Source organism: Geospiza fortis, unplaced genomic scaffold (assembly GCF_000277835.1).
Source record: "Geospiza fortis unplaced genomic scaffold, GeoFor_1.0 scaffold106, whole genome shotgun sequence".
Classification (NCBI taxonomy): domain Eukaryota; kingdom Metazoa; phylum Chordata; class Aves; order Passeriformes; family Thraupidae; genus Geospiza; species Geospiza fortis.
Genome location: NW_005054377.1, coordinates 1,762,636 through 1,781,682, shown reverse-complemented (window position 1 = coordinate 1,781,682; position 19,047 = coordinate 1,762,636). Strand labels below are relative to the sequence as shown.

General features: G+C 42.4%; 1 protein-coding gene across 1 annotated transcript in view; it reads left to right on the top strand.

Annotated features, from left to right (window-relative positions):
• Positions 1 to 19,047, top strand: part of PKHD1 (PKHD1 ciliary IPT domain containing fibrocystin/polyductin) — a 238,627-nt gene that overhangs the window by 203,824 nt on the left and 15,756 nt on the right. Inside the window, 1 exon segment of the mRNA XM_031060250.1 lies at positions 6,283 to 7,288. Coding sequence (XP_030916110.1) covers positions 6,283 to 7,288 — 1,006 coding nt within the window.

The window sequence follows — 19,047 nt, the reverse complement described above, 5'->3', positions numbered from 1 at the left end:
CGTGGCACATTGTAATCCAGAAGATTTGTGGAATTATAAGGAAAATCCCTTTCTCCAGCCTGGTCTGGGCAACCTCGCTAAAGGGCCTTTCCAGATTTACTCACCCACCTCCTTTGAGAGGGATCAAGGTATTTTCTCCTGGCTGGGTTATTATTCTCCCCCCAGCTTTTCATGGGTTTGTGAGACAGGTTTGGTGTTTTCTCTCAAATACAAAGACCAACAATGATCTCTCTGACTCAAGAGGCTCCTGACTTGTAAATCAGTGAAAGCTTGAGGAGCATTTTGAGTGAACATTGCTATACAAATGCTTGGTTCCCATACTCTTTTTAATCCCTGTTGGAGAGCATTCTGACCTCAGAGATTTGCTGGTTTCTCTTTTTAAGACTTTACTTGTGTTCTGATGCTTTGAGGTCAAGAATGAATTATTATTATTATTATAGTCTCTGGGAACTGTAAAACTGTAATTTTTTGTTCATGACTGGGACAGATATATTGTCATCTGTAACCTGTGCCTTCTCTCCCAAGCATGGGAGCTCTGAAGTATTAAAATCAAGTGTTACTTGCCACTTTCATACAGTTGAACATAAAAATGTACAACTGTATGAAAGTGGCAAATAACACTTGATTTTACAGAGAATAATTAGTTTCAATATGTGTGGCCATATCAAAGCATGAACACAATGAATGCAATAGCAAATATTTCATGCATTATACCTGTTTTTTTTTGGATTTGCACGTGAAAGGGAAGGGTGAACGCAGATCTCAGGATGTGTAAGTGTTTTACTACTGAGGTTTGTTCAAAGGAAGTGCCAGTAACTGTCTTTTCTCTTCTTGGGCACCTATTTTTACAAACCTTGAAGGAACACAGTATTTTTGAGCCCACAAATGTGGCTAAAATTGGCTTGGGGGGGGGGTCAAAATTTTTTATAGAGGAACGATAAACAGGAGAGTATAAAACCCCCAAACAGAGTGATGTTATGAGACTCATTTCCTTCCAAAATAATTTTCTTTAAAAGAAAGAATTAACAGCCTAAAGCAGTCACTCTATTTTTATTTACATGGTCCCTGCTATGAGTACATATTTATGTGTGTGTGTTCCCATGGTTTAACCCCAGCTGGCAACTCAACCTCACAGAGCCCCTCAGTCTCTCAGCCCTGGTCGGGTGGGGGAGAGAACTGGAAGGGTAAAAGGGAGAGAACTTGGGGGTTGAGATAAAAACCTTTAAACAGGGGAAGTAAAAGTTGTGTAAGCAAGCAAAGTAAAACAAATAATTCATTCACCACTTCCCATGGGCAGGGAGTGTTCAGCCACTCCAGTGTGACTCCATCACAGGTTGCAGTGACTTGGGAAAATAAATGCCATCACTCCAAATGTCCTCCCCTTCCTTCTTCTTACCTCAGCTTTATATGCTAAGCATGATCTGGGATATTCCATGGGTCACCTGGGCTGAGCTGTTCTGGTTGTGTCCCCTCCCAAATCTGTGTGCGTCCCCAGCCCATTCACTGGTGGGGTGAGGAGCAGAAAAGGCTTCAACTCTGTGCAAGCCCCTCTCAGCAATAATGAAAACATCTCTGTGCTGTTAACACCATTTTCAGCACAAATCCAAAACACAGCCCAAAACAGCTACTGCAAAGAAAATTAACTCTGCCTGAACCAAACGCAGCACATTTGTACACAAACACATGAGAAACATTTGTACCACTGTGCCTTCCTCTGCAATTGAACTTGGAATAATTTACCTTTTCTGGATTTCCAAGGTGCTGTTCCTGGGCCCTTTTTTTTTCCTCCCTTTATTTCCCATTTGAATGTCAGCAGGTCAAAAGGAACAGTTAATGCTGATGAATATTTCCCTCTCAGCAAAGATATGTGCTGGCCAGCCCAAGGCCAATGAATCGCAATTTCTAAACAGTGTCCCATTTATCTCTCCCCTCCCCCTTCCTCCCCTCCTTGCTTTTATATTTTTGTAGCTATAATTGTAGTTAAATTAGAAATAACTGACGGGCAAATGCAGTCAGATGGAAAGAAAATTGTGGGAGATTTATTTTATTTTGATAAAAAACTGACATAGCCTTTTGTTTTTGTCAGAAAGAGACTCTATTTTTCCTTTTACCATGAATTGTGGAATCTATCACGAAATGGGTAAAAATTATTGAAGCAAATGGTGGTGTTAACCTGAAGGGGAAAATCATTAATGTTGATGTATTTCATTCAATTTTAAATGTAGAATTTATTTTATTTTATTTTATTTGGCATTGGGGAACAAGGGAAAAGCCAGGAGACTTGTATAGGACTCTATGTGCCTTTAAGTCAGAACATCTATTTTAAAAAATGCTCTTCTCTCCTTCCACCTCTCTCCATTTTTCTAAATAAAGGATATGATGTGGTGATGGTGGCAGTGGTGGAGGTTTTTTCCCTAAGCAAAGAGGGCCCCCTCGGCGCATTATTCTTTTCAAATGTGAAATGAGGTGGAAAATCCTCATTTCACGACAGGAAGGACAAATATTGACACAAAGTTAATATTTGTCAGGAGACCTAGAAGCAACCTGAGTGCTAAAATCTCATCTAGATATATGTGCTGGTGTGTTTATGTATATAAATAAATAATAAATTTGCCTTGATGATGGGTGGAACCTGCAGAAAGCAAAGTCTGCTCGCTGAGGTGGAGGAATTATCTGCAGAGGGTGAACACCCACACACATTCCACCTATCATTTCTCTCTCTTCTTGTGTGGAGCAGGACAAACAGGTGAATTCACGAGCCCAAAGCACACGTGTCCCCTTCCTCTGCCTGGGTACACAAGATCCCAGCATGAAGTTTAACAATATGCAAATATCTTCTCCCTCTTTCCCACACATTTCTAAGGACTATAGTTGACTCTTTTCCCCTGTTTTTTCCTCCCTCACACACATGTGTGTGTGTGTGTGTGTGTGCAAACACATACAAATAGAACCTGTGTAATCCAATTTCACCCATGGCGGGGGGATGCTTCTGGAATTTATCACTGCTATTGTTCATCACCAATGTAAATAGCACATGTCAGCTCAATATTCAGTGGTCACTCAGTATTTATTAAGTCCTGTCCACTCTGGCCTTTTTTAGAGGAAAGCCCTGGGGCAGATTAGCTGACATGCCGCGTCACTTATCTGTTCTCATTGATTATCAGAGTCAGCTGTGGCCAGGACTCACTTTTTTCTTCTCCTCTCAGACCCCCTCTTACAAGCACCCCTGCTTGGATTTTCATGAGGAAATAATCAGATTAGGGCTTCAGTGGCGAGTTCATATGGAGTTCTCTTTCTCCAATGTGCTACTAACCGAATAAACGTGTTTTGTGGTAAATTGTAAATGACATTATGATTACTAAGGCCAGCATGGGTTTCATTTAAAGGTGATCGAAGTTGCAGGCTGCAGAAATTGTGACTGGCAGATAGGGCCATTTGGAAGAAGACAAGCGGTGATGCGTGTGTGTGCACGGGTGTGAGTGTGTGCAGGAAACCAAGCCAGCCCCCTTTGCAAGGCAGGCGGGGCTAAGGAAAGTTCTGAGAAATCATGAAATATCATCAAATCCCATTTGTAGACATGAGAAATGTCACCAGGGGGAGATGGGGTGTTTCCAGGAGAGCCGTGGATGAGATGTGTCAGCCTTTGTGGGCAGGCTGCTGGCAGCACAGCGCGTCCTCCCAGCGCTCCGGGACAATTCCAATGTCTCTGAGCACAGCATTTCCACTTCTGCTCTGAAGAGAGCTGTCCCTCACTTTCTTTTTGCCTCCAACACAAACTGACAGCAAAAAACAACAGCAAAATACTTACACTGAAAAGCAAAAAAAAAAAAACAAACCAGGGAAAAGCAAGAAAAGGGAAGCAAATTTGTAAACTGGTGTCTAAAAATAGAGGGGTTTGTACAGATCCCATCTCATTTGGACATCCTCCCTGAGCAGAGCTCAACATTTATGTAATTCCATTGCTTCCCTCAGGGACGTGCAGAGGGAGAGCTCATTCTGGGGAATGTCCACAGACCACAGGCTGCACATGGTGATTCCCCTGGAAATACATAATACACAGGATCCAGGCTTTGGGATGTAACTAACGGCAGAGCCCAGAATTATTTAATGGAATCACAGAATGGCTTGAGTTGGTAGTAACCTTAAAGATCGTCCCCAGGTAGGTAGGGACACCTTCCACTGCACCATGTTGCTCAGAGCCCATCCAACATTTCTCATAGTTAATTTATTTTTTAGGAGTCTGCTACTTTTATCTAGCAGAAATTTTCACACAATGTGTCCTTGATAAGGGATGTCCTTTTGCCCTAATATCTTCTTATTCATTGATAAGTTTATGACTCTCAAGGATGTTGCTGTCTCTTATTTTTTATGTGAACTGAATACACGTTTCCAAGTGCTGAATGAGGAGCACAGAGTTGGTTTGGACTTTGGCCATGCTTTGCCCAACACGTTTGTGAGCAGAGCTGACTAAGGAAGGAGCAGGCTAGGTGAGGGAAGGAGAATTCTAGCTGACTACAGCAGCAAATTCCTCCTTTGATTTTATTTTGAAGAGAGGAAGGAAAAACAGAAACCAACATCTTTTGCTAAGATGCTCCAGGCAGAAATGTTTATGTTTTTGGTGCCTGTATCTGAACTCATTTACTTTTATTCTCTCTTTATAATCAGCGGTGATCTCATCATTACAGCCTGAGGCAAAGTTTCTCTCATCTTAAAGCAGAGACCTGTATTTAGTCAGATGGAGCACACTATAAACTTATAGCACCATTCAGGACTTCTGACATAGGTACAGAGTGGCAGCACACGGGGGAATGGCACCAAACTAACAGGGGTAGCGTTAAATTTGATATTGCAAAGAAATTCTTTACTGTGAGGATGTTGAGGCATTAGTTGCCCAGAGAAGCTGTGGGTTCTCAATCCCTGGAAGTGTTCAGGGACAGGTAGGATGGGGGCCTGAGCCACCTGGTCTTGTGGAAGGTGACCCTTTGCAGGAGGGTTGGAACTAGATGATATTTAAGATCCAACACCTTACAACCCGAACCATTCCGTGAGTCTGTGATTCTAACTCAGAAGTCTGTGTGGATTACATCTCTTCTCTCTAGAGCCTTCCATAAAAGGATCCTCTTGACTTGTCTGCAGAGGCACTTGGGAGGGGATTTAGTAGGAAATCCTGAGATATGTGTAACAATCTTCACCCCTGTTATATTCAGTGAAAGAACAAAATGTTATCTAAAGTGGCTTTTGCACTCCCATTCATTGTGCGTTACACCTACAGATGTTGCAGCTACCAAAAGAAGTCCAGGTGGCACTCTGCACTTGTGTTTAAGTGACAGGATCCCACCTGTGGTCAATAAAATGATAGGATTGTAAAATGAAACCCAGATGACTAAACAGAAGTATTTTAGGGTGAATTTCATTGGTTTTAAACAGCTTTGAATAGATGGCTGGGGAATTGGGTGTGTTTCAGTTACACAAGTGTGTTTAGTGTAATTTCTGGTTCTGTGGAGTGTCCTTGCAAGGCACATGTCTTCTATAGACCCTGTGTCACATATCTCAGGTACCTCAAAATACACCAAACATATCTAGACACCTGCCTGTGAGCAAATGGTTGAAATTCCAGATCTCAACTGATGGCAGTGGGAGTCTGGACATTTGGAACACATGTAAGAGTCTCCTATATTTGTAGGTATCAGAATCTGATGGGTTCTTCCAGCTTCTCACTTCATGAGGTGGTTCATCACTGGAGTAGATTAATGAGTAGATTAATGATGTTCTTGTCCTTTCTAATGTTTTCTGTTTGAAGTGCAGTCTCTGTGAGCGGGATGAGACAGCATTTTGTAGGGTTAAATTATCTTTGCAAAGACTTGCAGTCATGCCCTGATTCATCACCCTGCTACAGGCTTGGGACCAGGGAAAATGTAGAAGGAACAAGGACATAGGGACAAAGCGCTGGGTCAGACAAAAAGTCTGTCTTGCATGTATTCTCTTTCAATGGACCCTGTAGTTTTATATGTAGAAAGAACAAGGTAGGTGCATGTGATGCTTCTTTGTCATTTGTTTTCAGTCCTCAACAATTTTCAATTCCAGGACATCTAGAAGTAGATGCAGTTTCTACCTATTTAATATCTCTCAGTGTCCAGGCTTCTCTTAAAACTATGTAAAATTTTAACACTGACAAAGTGACTTTTAATTTGGACTGGGAAAATAAGGACCTATTAAAATTTTTTTGAGATGATGTCTGAAACAATTACTTTTTTTCCTCCATCTCCCTTTATTCTCTTCCAGGAATTTACAGAGATGACAGTAAGTGCCTCTTCAAGCCCTCAGTACAAGGCTACTTCTGCAAACAGACAGATCATGCACTTGTGATCTTAGAAAACTTGGATTCCAGTGTGGACAGCCAGAGACTGTTCCCAGTGGTTACAATGACTGGAAGCTTTATGGACACCTTCACCGATGAGACCTCACATTCTTTGTGTCACCCTGCAGAGCATCATTCTGCTTTCTTCTCTGTTCTGCCCTCCACCAAACTCACCACAGTCTGCTTCCCAGACCTGACACCTCTGGCTTTCAGACTCTACCTCCTCAGCGGCCAAAACACAACCAGGCTGCCCCTTGCCATATTCTTCTCTGAACCACTCAGCCTTCGTGTTTTCGTCCAAGGGAATTATGTCTCTCCGACCCCATCTTCTTTTTCACTGAACTCAGGGGCAGGAGCCAATTACTTCAGCTTTGAGGACAACCTTCTCTATGTTCTCCTCCATGAGAAGGAACCTGTGGAAATAGTTGCTGGCCTGTCCCTTCTTGTGGCTTTCACTGTAACTGAGGCTGCTGGGGAAGAGGGTGAGGCAACCATAACACGTCGATTGGCTGATTTCTTGAAGATTGATCATGACCAAGTCAGAGTGGTCTATAATGTGCTGGGAAGTGAAAGCACTTTGCAGGTAATCTCAGCCAATGCCAGCAAAAAGAGATATCACTGCCCTAACATGGCATTTTGCACAGCCTTTCAGAGCAGATACAGCCCACAGGAAGAGGGGACGCAACCAGGGAGCACCCGAGCTCTGCATCCACCTGATGGGGCTGGTCCATCCAGAGTGCTGATCATTGAGCTTGGTGATCTTCCAGGTCATCCAAGAAATGAGCTGACAAGTGACAGCCTAAAGAGTTTGGCCAGAACAATTATCAACACTCATCAGACTGGAGACCTTCAGAGTGGCCTTGGCTTGCCAGTTGACACCTTGATGGTGACTCAGTCTGCTCTGCTGTCCCCAAGAGAAGGTAACAGTAGGTAAGTAGCAGATGAATCATCACCAGACACCGATTTAAGTATAGCGAGGTACTTTATCCACTTGATATACTTATTAAGTTCTCCATTGACTGAATTATGACTAACCGTGATGAAATATGTTATAAAATTTCCATGACTTGCCCAGAGAAGCTGTGGCTGCCCCATCCCTGGAAGTATCCAAGGCTGAGTTGGACAAGGCTTGGAGCAACCTGGTCTTTTGGAAGGTATCTCTGCCCATGGCAGGGGGTGGAACACAATCACCTGTAAGATCCCTTCCAACCCAAACCATTCCATGATTCTGTGATGTCAGAGCTATGCCCAAGTACTAGCTGGATTCCCAAGCATCAATTACCTTGTTTTTCTGTTAGTGCTCATGAGTCTCTGGAATGCAGAGATGTCAGTGGTGCCTTAAATGAGGAACAGAATTCTTGGAAGTCTGCCTTGAAACTATAGAGAATTGGGTAAATTCAGGCTATCATAGCTCTTAAATTTGAAACAATTAAATCTATGAATGTTTATAAATTGATGTGGCAGCAGGGGTGCATTATTAAAGATGGGTTGTTTGATTAACTATCTTGAAGATCTAAACATTTGTCCATATATTTTTAAATTTAAGGCCTGCAGGATAGATGCTACTACTCTTCACCTTGGTGCTTTAATATCGACTCTAAGTGTTGATTATTTTTACCTAAAATTCTAGAAATCTATTTGGTCTTGATGATTCAGTAGCTGGACACATCCGATACTACCTGAACATGTGCCTAGATGTTGGATTCTACTCCTGTTCTTTCTGTCACAAATACTTGCCCATTTTTTCTGGTCAGCCACTACTTTCAGATTCCCATGAGACCACCTGGTTTCTTTCCTCCACTTTTACATCATCAGTAGCTTTCTGGGAATTGACTTTTCCTCCTCCTCCTCCAGATACCTACAAAGTAATCAAATAACCTCACTGTCTGCTTTGGAAAAAAATCAAAAGATTTGAGTTCTGGTGAGTCTTTCTTTCTTTCTTTCTTCCTTCCTTCTTTCCTTCCTTCTTTCTTTCTTTCTTCCTTCCTTCTTTCCTTCCTTCTTTCTTTCTTTCTTCCTTCCTTCTTTCCTTCCTTCTTTCTTTCTTTCTTCCTTCCTTCTTTCCTTCCTTCTTTCTTTCTTTCTTCCTTCCTTCTTTCCTTCCTTCTTTCTTTCTTTCTTCCTTCCTTCTTTCCTTCCTTCTTTCTTTCTTTCTTCCTTCCTTCTTTCCTTCCTTCTTTCTTTCTTTCTTCCTTCCTTCTTTCCTTCCTTCTTTCTTTCTTTCTTCCTTCCTTCTTTCCTTCCTTCTTTCTTTCTTTCTTCCTTCCTTCTTTCCTTCCTTCTTTCTTTCTTTCTTCCTTCCTTCTTTCCTTCCTTCTTTCTTTCTTTCTTCCTTCCTTCCTTCCTCTCTGTTTTCTGAATCTGTTTGGAAGTGGGCATGACTGAAAGTCAAGGTTTCCTTCTTGGCAGATTCCCCAACTTCGGACATTTTTAAGATTCAGCTGCACAGGGTGCTGGGCCACCTTGATTGTACCATGATTTTTTCAAGAAAGGCTGGACCACAGGATCATTGAGGTCCCTCCCAACCTGGTATTCTGTAGTTGTATGGAATCGGTGCCAAATGCAAAAGTATTAAATGGTATTAAATCCCATTTTCTACTGGCACAATTCAATTATTCCATTAGCCCTTTCTCCCATAGAAATAGGAGAGGTCTTCTGTTTGCTCACTGTATTCTTTAATTCTTTTTCCGTTCTGACTCTCCAGACCCAGTTCCCTCTGTTTGCCCAGACCCTACATCCCACATGATCTGGGCCCCTATGTTTGACTTTTCTGTTGGTAATTTATCAGCCCACAAAAACTTCCATGCATTTTATCAGTCGTGGCTTTATATTTGTATCTCCATGCAGATACAGCAACAGACCTGCATCTCATTTTGACAGAACAACACAGAATACTCCTTCGCTTTACAATAATTTTCCCCTGGAGCTCCCTTCTGAGCTCTTCCAGTCACAGAGTTTTGGTCAGTTTTGTACATACTAAATTTTTATTGATATTCAATACCAAGACTCACTTTTTGAAGATCTTTTATTCCTTCTCCTCCACAGCAAAAAAGCAATAATTTCTCTCCCTCCTTCCTCTGTCCCTGTCTTGCTCTTTTCAGCCTCTTACAGCCACTATTTGCACAGCCCAGATGTCAGCCCTTATCTGCAGAGGAGGCTGGGAAGAGCAGGGCTGGGATGGGAGCAGGCAGCAATGCATTTCAGCATCAGATCCTGAAACTGTATTAAAAGCATATGGGTAATATGAAAAAGGTAATATCCCATCTGTTTTTAATAGGGGACATAGGATTTGATGTTTGGCAACCTTATTGTGTACTCTCTTGATATTGCATAATGTTATTTTTTGATGTTGTGCACTACTGAGGCTTATCCAAGTAGAAGTATATTCCATATATTCCATCTATGCAAGAAAGAAATTGGATTTGTCTAGGAATTACCCTCTGAAATTAATACCACATCCTCTCCCATTTACTGCTGACCCATGGACCATCCTGATGTTTGCCAGTGATACAAACTCTGTTCACATGCTGAACTTTTCTAGTAGACACTGTGTGGTTTGTGGTGGAAAAGCAGCCAGAAGGAGGACAATGGTCTATGACCGTAGGAATCTTTGTTTTGTTGTTTTGTTGTTGTTTTGTTGGTTTCAGCTGTAGGTGGTTTTTTGTTTACTTGTTTGTTTGGGTTTTTGGGTTTTTTTAGGGGGCAGGATTTTATTTTTGTTTTCTTTTGGGTTGGGTGGGTTGTTTTGTTTTGTTTTGCTTTGCTTTGCTTTGCTTTGCTCTTGTGCTTTTGGTTTTGGGGTTTTGTTGTTTTTTTGGTTTTTTTTGTGGTGTTGCATTAAGCCCAATGAGGAATTCTTAAGTGCAAGATCAGATCTCAGATCAGGGCCAATTCTGAAGATATACTGTACTTTGGATCAGTGGAACCAACATCACTGTTGTGAGTGGGACTGTTTGTATTACACTGAAGGACATTGCAAAATGGGACAGCAGAAAAATAATGTGGGAAATTTTACAGTGGGTAGTGGGGTCCTGGTACAGGTTGCTCAGAGAAGCTGAGGCTGCCCCTGGATCCCTGGCAGTGTCCTAGGCCAGGCTGGATGGGGCTTGGAGAAACTTGGGATAGTGGGAGAGTGGGAGGTGTCCCTGCCCATGGCAGGGGGTGGAACTGGATCATCTTTAAGATCCCTTCTAGCCCAAAGCATTCCATGATTTACATGATCCCAAGACATGATCCCAAGAGACCATTTTAAGGAGGGAAGTACCATCATCTGTGTGCCAGCAAGGAAACCTTGAGGCTGCCTTTTTTCAGGCAGAAATGACATCTCCACACTGGGACTGCTCTCCCAGCTGCATTTTGTCTTCCTGTCTGTGCACACTCTGTGAAAAGATTCCAAACAGCAAGGATCAGGAGAGTTCCCTAGGATGGAGGCTGTTTTACTACAGACACAAGAGCAGTGCTAAAAGTCGTAGATTCACTATCCCAGTTATGGGAAGACCTGGGATCTTTATTGAAGAGAACACTCACATCACGAGATCATAGGACTGGCTCAGAACTCACCCACCCTCAGCTGCTCAGGCTCCTCTGCACTGTTATTTATTGCTCCCCATCAGTCATAGCTTTTCTGGAATTACTCATGGCTGACATTTCCGATGCAATAAAGCCACAGATAACCTGTGAAATGAAATCAGGGCTTTCCTGTTGGGACGTGTACTGTCCCCAGTGTCTATCCGTCTCCATTTAAGCAGCACATGCTGGCACAGGCACAGATAATGGGGCTGGGATTACAAGTCAGACAAAGTATTCCAGTGTATTTTTCTGTGGAAGGAAAAGAGGGATATTTTCACATCTGAGTCATGTAAAACCCAGTAGGACCATCAGAAATACACAGAATCTGCACTCCTGCCAGGCCCATCTCCTTGGGCTGTCAGACCAGTGAATTGTCCTGCATTACTATCATTCTCAACAACTCTCAATTTCAGAGAGACCTTTTCTCTCTGAAAGGAGGGTGAAGCCAGGGGAAGGTTGATCTCTTCTCCCAGGTAACAAGCAACAGGATAAGAGAAAACAGCCTCAAGTTGCAAAAAGCTCCCACCAGGGGAGGTTTATGTTGGATATTAGGGAAAAAATCTTTCACTAAAAGAGTGGTCAGGCATTGGGACAGCTGCCCAGGGCAGGGGTAGAGTCACCAGCCCTGGAAGTGTTCAAGAGGTGAATGAATGGGACATTTGGGGACATGGTTTGGAGGTGAACAGAGTGGTGCTGGGTTAATGGCTGTACTAAATAGTATTAGAGGTATTTCCCAACCTTAATGATTTTATGGTTTTGTAACACAACAACAACTACAAAACGTTCTTTAATCAGCACAGACTGGAGGTTCATGTGCAGCCCAGGACAGTGAGGCTGAAAGGGAGCCTTGGAAACCCTGCTGTGGTAAAGTATTAGTCAGTAGGTCTGTATATCACACTGCCAAGCCTTTAAAAAATATGGCTTGTCTGTTATGATTTGAAGTGCTTTTATACATGATTTTAATTTAACTCCTTTGTTAGGGTCACTTCAAGCACGGCTCATTAATTTGTCAAGAGAAGACAGAGGTGATTGCTGTGACTGTTATAGTCTTGCACAGCTGGAGAGTCAGAGATGTCTATCACATAGTTTATCTTCCAGTAAAATGCCTGTGCATAATAGACACTGTGATGTATTTACAGATAGAAATCCCTGTTTTGCAAAAATCTTCCTAATATCAATACAATATCACAGAACAGGAAGCACAATGATAAATGTATTGGGCATCTTTGTGCAGGTGCCTTTATAGAAAATCAGGAATATAATTCTGGGCAGTTGTCCAGAAGCCATTTAATCCCTATCCCCACCCTACTTCAGGGTGCTTTGCTCCTTCTTAATTGACCTTTAATTGGACACAAACTGAAATATTTTTTTTGTTTAGAGTTATGTTTGAGGTAGTATATGAAAAATGGTACTTGTGCAGGAAATTTGAGGCTCACAGCAAGGAATAAAAGGGAAGCAAAATATCAAAGAATGGCTCATTCCAACAACAATTCCCATGCAGAGCACTAAATGAGATATTACAACTAATTCCCTGTGTCACGTGTCACATATGCAGGCAGCAGGGGTGGAGTTCAAACTAGATGAATTCTGACCCCTCCTAACCCCAAAGTTCTTAGATTTGGTAACTTTTGTGAAGATTTCAGGCAGGCTGCTCTGTGGAATTGCACAGGGTTTTATAAAAAAGACTTGACAGATCTTTTCCTGCATAAGTATACAAGTTTTCCTCCTGTCAGCAGGCAAAGGCAGGATGCTAAAAGTCTCCATGTCAAGAACTCCAGATATTGTAGCATCTGAGGTTATTTCAAAGTTTTATTTGCTGCACTCCTCAAGTGAAGGTGTGGAAGTGATGATAATCAGGAGCTTAAAGTAAGCTTAAAATCTCCTTTAATTTAAACTTATTAAATTTTAGGTTAGATATTCACAGGGTTAGATTCAGGTTAGATATTCAGTGTAGAGAGCATATTCTTATGTAGAATATGCCAGTCATTCACATCTGATGTACAAAAAAGGACACATTCAGTTCAAGTAAGTAAAAGGAAGGACATTTAAGATGATCATGGAAACTGAGTTTATTTTAAGAAATAAGGAAGAGAATCATAAAACCATTCAGTAAAGAGTTTGTTTAACTTGGCAAAGCAAATCTGGAAGATATTATTCTATCTGTGAAAATATGTTGCAAGAGTAAATAACAGTGAGGAAACTCTTGATAGTAATGGACAATGACAGAACAGGAACAAAAGCATATAAGGCATCGAGAGGTAAATTTACATTTAAAAATAGAGGTAGGTTCCTCCTCAGATAATAAACTGGAAGAGCCTTGCAATAGAACTGGAAAGAGAACATTTCACATTTCCATTCAAGACTATTTTCTATATTTTTTTCACACACAGCCAAAATTATATTACTAATTTTATTTGTGTTTTTTTAAATTTATTTACTTAATAGTTGGGGGATAGTTGAGGTGGCCAACATCTCTTTTACAGTCTAGTAAAAAGGTGGGAAAGTCCACATGAAAAACCTAGAAGGTTTTCCATCAGAGGAAATTCTGGTTCTGTAATGGGTTCTTTATGGGCGTCTTTAATTATGTAGTGATCAGGCCCCAGATCTACTACTTTAGCTGTTCATTCCTTCATATTTAAATCAAGGAAGGAAAACTAAGGAGGCATCTTTTGACCTGAGTCCATGATCAATAAAGTAACTGAATTGCAGCTTAAATGTAAATGTTTTTCATTCAGACTGTTCCAAACAAGCACAAAATATGATGTCTGTCCATGAGACTGTTTGTTTTTGAAGGCAAAAATACCAAAAGAAGCCTTTCATATATGACCCTTGTGTGCAAGTTTTCCAACAAATCTTCAAACATCCTTCCATGGATCTTCATATTGCCTCTCCAATAATAGTAGATGAATACAATAACAGTTTTTCACCACTGCTTTCCTGGGCAGGAACCACTCTGACGGTATAGGGTTAAGAGGGTCTATCACCAAGATACATTTCACCCCTAAGCCTTAAATTTTAAACTAAATTTCTGTTGCTATCTAGTGTACATGGTGAGTGTATCCAAGAATTTGTCATTCCCACTGAAAGGTGACAGCTGTGAATTACAAGATTCAGGCAATTAGGAGTCCTACCCCCCTCATAGTTTTGGTTGCTTGCTCTGACAGTGGCCTTCCAAAACTCTCCTGGCTCCTCTGAAGGAAAGGAGGTACACAGAGGTAGGAAAGGTGCAGGGAAAGCAGGAGAAAGCAGAGGAAGGGGAAGGTGGAGAAGGTAGGAGAGATTTGGGGAAAGGAGCACAGGACTTTGCATCTATGGGAAGAAGGAGAAATAAACTGCCACATATCCCCCACAACAGTCTTGGTCTTTGAAATGGAAGGGTTTGTGTTAATATATCTCAGTTAAAAATGAAGAGGATCAGCTCAAGGGAAATTATTCCCTATTCCAGTGCTCCCTCAGAAGTTAACGTTGTCCAGATACATGCAGAAGATCCAGCAGTGTCCCTGTCGTGCTTCGCAAGCACTGTAAAGAGATCTGATCCCAGCACTGGTACCCCAGTGCTGTCAAACAAAACCTGCCTTGCTCGTGTCACACATGAATTTATTTCCTCTCCTAACAACTAACGGGACCTGCGACATAAGCGATGATTTACAAGACACAGGCGCCAGCAGAGAAGAGCTGCTGGCCACGTCTCCAAGGGACCAATCCTGTCCCCACTCCGCCTTATTTAACATGTGAGTGGTGTCACCTCTATCAGCAGAGCTTGTCTGCTGTGACATTCGAGTGAGTGACGGCCGTGTCAGCTCCGAGGCCAGCCCGCTCTGCTGTCACATCGCGCTCTTGGCCTCCGCTGCGCGTCTGATGGGAAAGGAGGGGAAAATTCTTCCACATGCTTTGTTAGCAGGAATCTGGTGAGCAAAGGGTTAAATGGCTTGGGGTACTGGGTGTTTGTGGGGTAGTGTGCGTGTGTATATATGTATGTGAGTGTGTGTGTGTGTGTGTGTGTATATGTATTTTTAAAAAATTACATATATAGATATATATATATATGTGTACATACACAGGCACCTTGGTTTGGCTGTAGGACCTCGTGCCCGCAGGCCACAGTCACATTATCATCTGGAAATTGGATAACGACAGCACAATGACAAATCCAGGTTGCCTGCAATAAGGTGCTAATCCCTTTGCTTTAATATCGGAGCAGCGTGTAATGATGTTTGGACATCACTCCAGTTTACTGACGACCCCACTGGGGCTGGCAATAGAAGCGTACAACTGTCTAACAAGCCATCAGGTGACCGCCGTCGTCAAAGCAACGGGGGATGCAATCTAATCTTCCCTCCATCCCTTCCAGCTCCCAATAAGGACCAGATTATAGAAGTGGCCCATCAATGCTTGGTAACTCGAATCAATTAACGTTAATTCGCACAATGCTATGATGTATTGTGATCACTTTCATTTCGGAGAAGGGGGAAGAAATTGCTATAATTCACCTAAAATGAGGTTGTCTATGGTGCTGAGGTATTAATTGGGTGTCCATATTAAATGGAAAAGGAGCACGGTAGTGAAGGAAAAGTGGATGAGTGACTCTCTTGGCTGCTATTGACCTATCAGAAGAAGACAGTGCCCTTTTCCTTTGCTTTTATCTATTACAGTTTTCCCTATTGCGTGTCAAGTTGATGTATTATAAAAAATTCATTTGGTGACCTTCCACCCCCCTAGCAGATTAAACAATTTCACTGGGATGGCATCATTAACAGGGCCTTGCATTTAATGATGATTTCTCTAAAAGGCCACGGAGATTCGATTTTAAGCTAACAGATTTATTGCACTATTATAACATATCGTAAAAAACTGTACCACCTACGGTCTGGTTTTAGGATAGAAACTGTTTAAGAGTTTATGTGGAGCTTAAAGTGGTATTACCTTGGGATAGGCAGCACGGCAAAGCTCTGACCTCCGGCGGGATGCTGTTTACTTTTAATAAAAGACATTTCTCTGACAGTGAACTTGGGGACTGTGTTATGGAGGAGGCCTGGCTTAGCTCCTTGCCATTGGTTTTGTAAACAGGGGCATTTCCACTGATCTACAGCTATTAATGGAAGTCACTAATGAATCTGGAGGATGTTTCTCTCCTATCTGATGCATCTACTCTGTCCCTCTCCTTCTAAAGGCTTCTGGCGATCCCACATCTAAACCCTTCATCAGATTCATTCTTCTAATGAAAGAAGGGCCTAGAGGGGAAGTAATAGGAGGAGAGGCTGAGGTCACTAGTTTTGCTCAGCCTGGAGAAGAGGGGACTGAGGGGAGTTGCAGTTACAACTTCCTCATGAGGGAAGAAGAGGGCCTGCACTGATCTCTGCTCTGCGGTGATCAGTGACAGGACCTGAGGAAATGACATGAAAATGGGCCATGGGATGTCTAGGTTGGATGTGAGGAAATATTTCTTCACCCAGAGGGTGTGTGGGTGCTGAACAGGCTCCCCAGGTCAGTGGTCACAGCACCAAACCTGGCAGAGTTCAAGAAGTGCTTGGACAATGCTCTCAGGCACAGGATGGGACTGTTGGGTCTGTCCTGTGCAGAGCCAGGAGCTGAGCTCCATGATTCTCTTTGATTTCTGTCTATAATATGGGAAAATATGGGAATTGGTGGAAATAAAAGTTATCCTTCAAATATCTTTTTCTGCTTAAAATAGGAATGACCTCAGACTCCTCATTGTCTTCTGATGCTCATGTTGCTCTTCCCCATCTGTATTAATTAGTGACAAGATCTGCAGGGGGTGACAAAGCTCCAACAGTGCACCTGAGAGGGCAGAGGTCTGGCTTATTTCATCATCCCATGACATCAGAACCCATTTTCACCCAAAAACTCTGAGTTCCTCACAATCTTTCCAGGGAATATGTACCTACTTTGCCTGCCACAAGTCCTCAGCTTGCCTATGCCCTGTCCTTGCTGAACCTCCCTTTCTTGAATCCCTTGCAGTTACCAGCAATCCCCACCTTTTCAACAACAAAGAAAAATGTCTTTTCAGCTGAATCATGACTCATTTAGTCATATTATTCCCTAAATTCTTCCCAATTTCCTTCCCCTTCCAAGGATACATTGATTTTACAGCACATTGCAGACATACCAGACAACTGTTCAATTAATTTCAGTGTCTATTAGGAAATTAAATATGCCAGGGGCTGTTTTTTGGCACCAAGGCCAGCTGACAAATTTCAGTATGGCCTCATCCAAACTTCCAAGTGAAAATATTTTCTGACTGTATTAGCTCCCAGGCCATTTGGGAGTTGTTCTGGACTTTGCCATTGGACCTGAATCACAGCTTAAGAGAGACTGATAGTTTAATTGTAGAGGTGATCAGGTGTCAGTGCCAAGGCTTGTTTTTTGGCATAATTTAGTTTTCTAGTAGACACATTGACTTTAATGGACACTTGACGCAGGGTCTCATCCTGATCTCCTTCCCCTTGAAGTCAACTGATAATAGTACTTCTTCTTCTTCTTCTTCTTCTTCTTCTTCTTCTTCTTCTTCTTCTTCTTCCTTCTTCTTCTTTGCCGTCTTCCTCTTCTTCCCACTACTATTATTGTTGCATACATTATTATGATGACAGGATATAACTATATTAATAATGATATTACTATATTACATTAGATTAAATATCAGGAAGAAATTCCTCCCTGTGAGGGTGATGAGGCCCTGGCAGAGATTGCCCAGAGAAGCTGTGGCTGCCCCATCCCTGGAAGTGTTCAAGGCCAGGTTGGATGGGGCTTGGAGTAACTTGGGATAATGGAAGGTGTCCCTGCCCATGGCAGGGGGTTGGAACAAGATGAGCCTCAAGGTCCTTTCCAACCCAAATATTTCTATGATTTCATATGTTATGATTACAGTTATTATTACAATTGTAAATAAAATGACAAGTTCTCCTTGATTTCAGGAATACTTTTCCTCTGCCCCAAACCTCTCCATCAAGTTTCTCAATTAATCCATAATACCTGCAGCAGACCCTCCAGTTTTCTCCCTCAAACCTCCCTCCTGCTAAAGGACAAGCACTTGCTCTCCTGTGGAGCCTCAGCCTGTTGATGGTGACAGGATCAGGGATGCCTGGTGTCCCTGCTGACTGAGGCATCCCCAGCCTGCTGTGCCCACATCTAGAAGAGCTGCAGGGCACTGAACATCAGAGCTGCTCCCTGCCAGCAGGGAATTGCCAACCAGACTGCTTCTGCCCAGCAGGAGACTCCAGGGCAGTGGCAAACAGCACATCCTTCATGGCCATGGGATGAAGGCAAAGGCAGGTCTTGCTCTGGTCCTTGCTGGGCTACGAGCACTCGTCTACCTCCACCTCCCTAGGACAAAGCTGTGCCAGGAAAGGCCTATTTTCCTTCCAGCGTGAATCAGCAGGGGAGCAGCAGAATGCTCCTTTCTCCTCCTCCACACTGACATTATTTTAAGGAATATAACTTGCTGTGTGCAGGGCTGTGCCCTAAGGCAGGGGCTCCCTCACAGCACGAGTCAGGTTGGACCATGTGGGATTTAAACACCACATTCCATGCTGAGTTAACCAAGTTCAAATTACCCACAAACAGACATTCATTTTTACACTTCTATTTTAAGTATCCATGTCTGGTTTTGCTTCATTCTGTTTTCTTCCCTGTTATTTTACCAGAAAGAACAAGGGGGATTGGTTCTAAATTAAAAGAGGAGAGATTTGATTATATGTTAAGAAGAAATTTTTTACTGTGAGGGTTATACAGGCTGCCCAGAGAAGCTGCGGTTGCCCCATCCCTGGAAGTGTCTCAGGTCAGACTGGATGGGACTTGGAGCAACCTGGGATAGTAGAAGGTGTCCCTGCCCATGGCAGGGGGTGGAACTGGATAATCTTTAAAGTCCTTTCTAATGCAATTTTTCTATGATTCTATGACTCTATGATCCTATGATTTTATGACTCTACTCACCCTAGGGAGTGAGAAGTACTTCCCAGATCCAAATTTTGCAGCAGCCTTCCTCTATGCACAGTTTTGGCATATAGAGACTAAGGTGTGAATTAAGGGCATTTTTCTTATTTGTTAAAGAAGCTGAGGAGAGAAAAAAAAATTTGGGCTTTACAGAAACAATGCCAAGACTC